Source organism: Mesitornis unicolor, unplaced genomic scaffold, assembly GCF_000695765.1.
Source record: "Mesitornis unicolor isolate BGI_N332 unplaced genomic scaffold, ASM69576v1 scaffold680, whole genome shotgun sequence".
Classification (NCBI taxonomy): Eukaryota; Metazoa; Chordata; class Aves; order Mesitornithiformes; family Mesitornithidae; genus Mesitornis; species Mesitornis unicolor.
In genome coordinates this window covers 65,450-67,946 of record NW_010158980.1, presented here as the reverse complement: position 1 = coordinate 67,946, position 2,497 = coordinate 65,450, and the positions used below count along the sequence as shown (strand labels likewise).

Below are 2,497 nucleotides of genomic sequence, written 5' to 3'. Positions count from 1 at the left end.
TTCCGATCTCATGGTTCATCAAGACTATCTTAGCTTTAAATACTGTCTTGTGAGGGGAGGCTACCAGGGGATTTGCAAGAGTAGAATGGCAAAATGTGTTGTATTGAGGTGGCAAGAAGGTATCGAGTAGCTTATTTGCTGGGTCTGCTGTTAGGTTTGATCTTAGCTAAAAGATTAATGAAATATCTGAGCAAAATAATAAAATGAGAGGATTCAGTCAGGTCACTCCAATAACAAAAAGATCCAGGTCCTTGGAGAGACTTATCTATTAGGTAGGAAGGGCTTTACAAAATTTTACTTCAACTAAATGAATACTGTATCTATATTTAGAACTTCTGTATTTAACAGATTTAGAACTTCTGTATTTAACAGAAAAGAGGTAGCAAAAATTGAATGTGTCTGTTTTGAGAAGAAAGGGAACAGAAAAGTAATGTCCTCTGACTGGTAAGAAAGTCCTTGAAGTACTAATTTATTTGCTCTGATATGGGAAGTGGAAATAGGAGAGAATTCAGATGAAGTAAATAGTTAAATAAATTAGTTCTTAAATGAATTGTGATTTTAGTTTCTGCAGTTACTCCTTTCTGTGTTTGCATGGGATGCTCATTCTCCAACCTTGTACAGCTGAACATGAGTAGTGCTATATTCTGTGTTGGGATTGGTTTCCTTGCTTTCCTAAATACTAGAAACTTTGTACTTAAACTTACTGTTGGGGATTTTACCTCCCAGAAGGTGGTGTGTGTGTGTGCTTCTCCCTTTGGTTTTCACTTCCTTGCTTGCTTGTATCCACTTGCTTTAGGGACTTCTAAAATTTTCACTGCTAATGTTGTTGCTCTCCATGTGACAAATGGTGGTTGTAATGCAGCTTTTGCTACAAATGTATATTGCTTTGTTCACTGAAGACCTATGGAAAGACCATAAAGGGAGCTATGCTGCTGGTGCCTGACAGACATCAGGATATGTGTAGCACTCTTGTTTTTCCAGAGTGTGTTTCACTCCCAGATCTCCACACACTTGGAAATACTCATTAATTGTTTATCCTAATATCTGTTTGAGGCTGGTAAGTATTATCCATATTCTCCAGATGGGTAAACAAATGCATCAAAGCCTTGCCTTCCACAGGGAAGTCTTTCAAAACCTTTGCCCTTGGCTAGCACTTGTTCTGCTCAGCTGATGTTAACCATTATGGGATTTCTGGTGCAGATGATGCCAGCAGTGTATAGTGCACTGTGTTATGTTTTAACAGCCATGCTTCAAACAGCATTGGACGCAGGGAGTAAAGCCACTGGCCTGTTCATACTCAGTCCCCAACCTTGCTCATATCAGTCAGGCTGAACCCAAGTTGGATGTATTTCATAGATTTCCCATTGGTGCAGACCCAGCCATCACCGAGGACTCATATCTGCTGCATTTGGGAACAGTGGGTCTCATTCTCCACTGCTTTGCACCTTTTGAAGCCTTTGATGCTCCTCTGCTTGGTACATGCTTAGCAAGTGATTGTGCCATTGGAAATGCAAGTGGAGGACCACACTTCCACTGGTTCCTGTAGGAGTGGACTTTTGTATCTGCCCTGTGTCAACAGTGCCAGGCTCAGACCCTTTCCTGCCCTCTGTTACACACAGGCTTGTCTGAGCTCTGAAGCTCTCTGACAAGGGCCAAAGTGCTCTGAAAACCTCAGAGCAGTCTGGATAGATCTGAGTGAGTGGGGCTGGGCAGACCGCAATCAGTTCTTCTAAGCACTGTGTAGATGCTTTAAGCTGAAGCCATGGCTGGGCCGGCAGATAAGAAAAGTATCATACCATGAGGCTGGTCATACATAAGTCAGTTCTTAACTGTGCAAATAATATGTGTCCAAGTGAACAGTGATAAATGTGTTGTGAACACTCAGTATTAGAGAACACCTTGTTTTCTGTTCTACTTCTGCTGAAGAGTACATTAAAACTAGATGAGTATCTGTGTCTCTTTAAAACAGGAGTTGAGCGAAGACGAATTTACGATATAGTGAACGTCCTGGAGTCATTGCACTTGGTTAGCCGTGTGGCCAAGAACCAGTACTGTTGGCATGGCAGGCACAACTTAAGTCAGACTCTGAAAACGCTTCAGGAGGCAGGCCAGCTGCAGTATGGAGAGCTAATGACCTTCTTCCAGCACAAGGAGCAGGACTTGGAGTACAAATTTGGAGAACGGAAAAAGGAAACTATTCCAGATTCTCAAGACAGACCATTACTGGAGTTTTCAGAACCAGATTGCACCTCTGGTAAGATAACTAATGTGTATGGTGTGGTACACAGACACAAATTTCTTTCTCCAGTTTATTACGTGACTCTTCCCCTTGCTTTGCTTTTAAATTAAATAAAAAAAATTTTTCTTCTTTGCAAAGAGGTGCTGAATTCACCATGGAGGCAACAGAATTCTTCTTTCTATCCTGTCCCTAACATAGTTCTCAGGACAGATTTTTCCCTCTGTCCTACAGACTGGTGGGAGGTTCTGCCAGGCTCCC

At 41.9% G+C, this 2,497-nt stretch overlaps 1 protein-coding gene across 1 annotated transcript in view; it reads left to right on the top strand.

Moving 5' to 3' along the window:
• Positions 1-2,497, top strand: part of E2F7 (E2F transcription factor 7) — a 14,318-nt gene that overhangs the window by 2,863 nt on the left and 8,958 nt on the right. Inside the window, exon 3 of the mRNA XM_010185226.1 lies at positions 1,970-2,254. Within this exon, the coding sequence (XP_010183528.1) occupies positions 1,970-2,254 (285 nt within the window). The remainder of the gene's footprint in view (positions 1-1,969; positions 2,255-2,497) is intronic.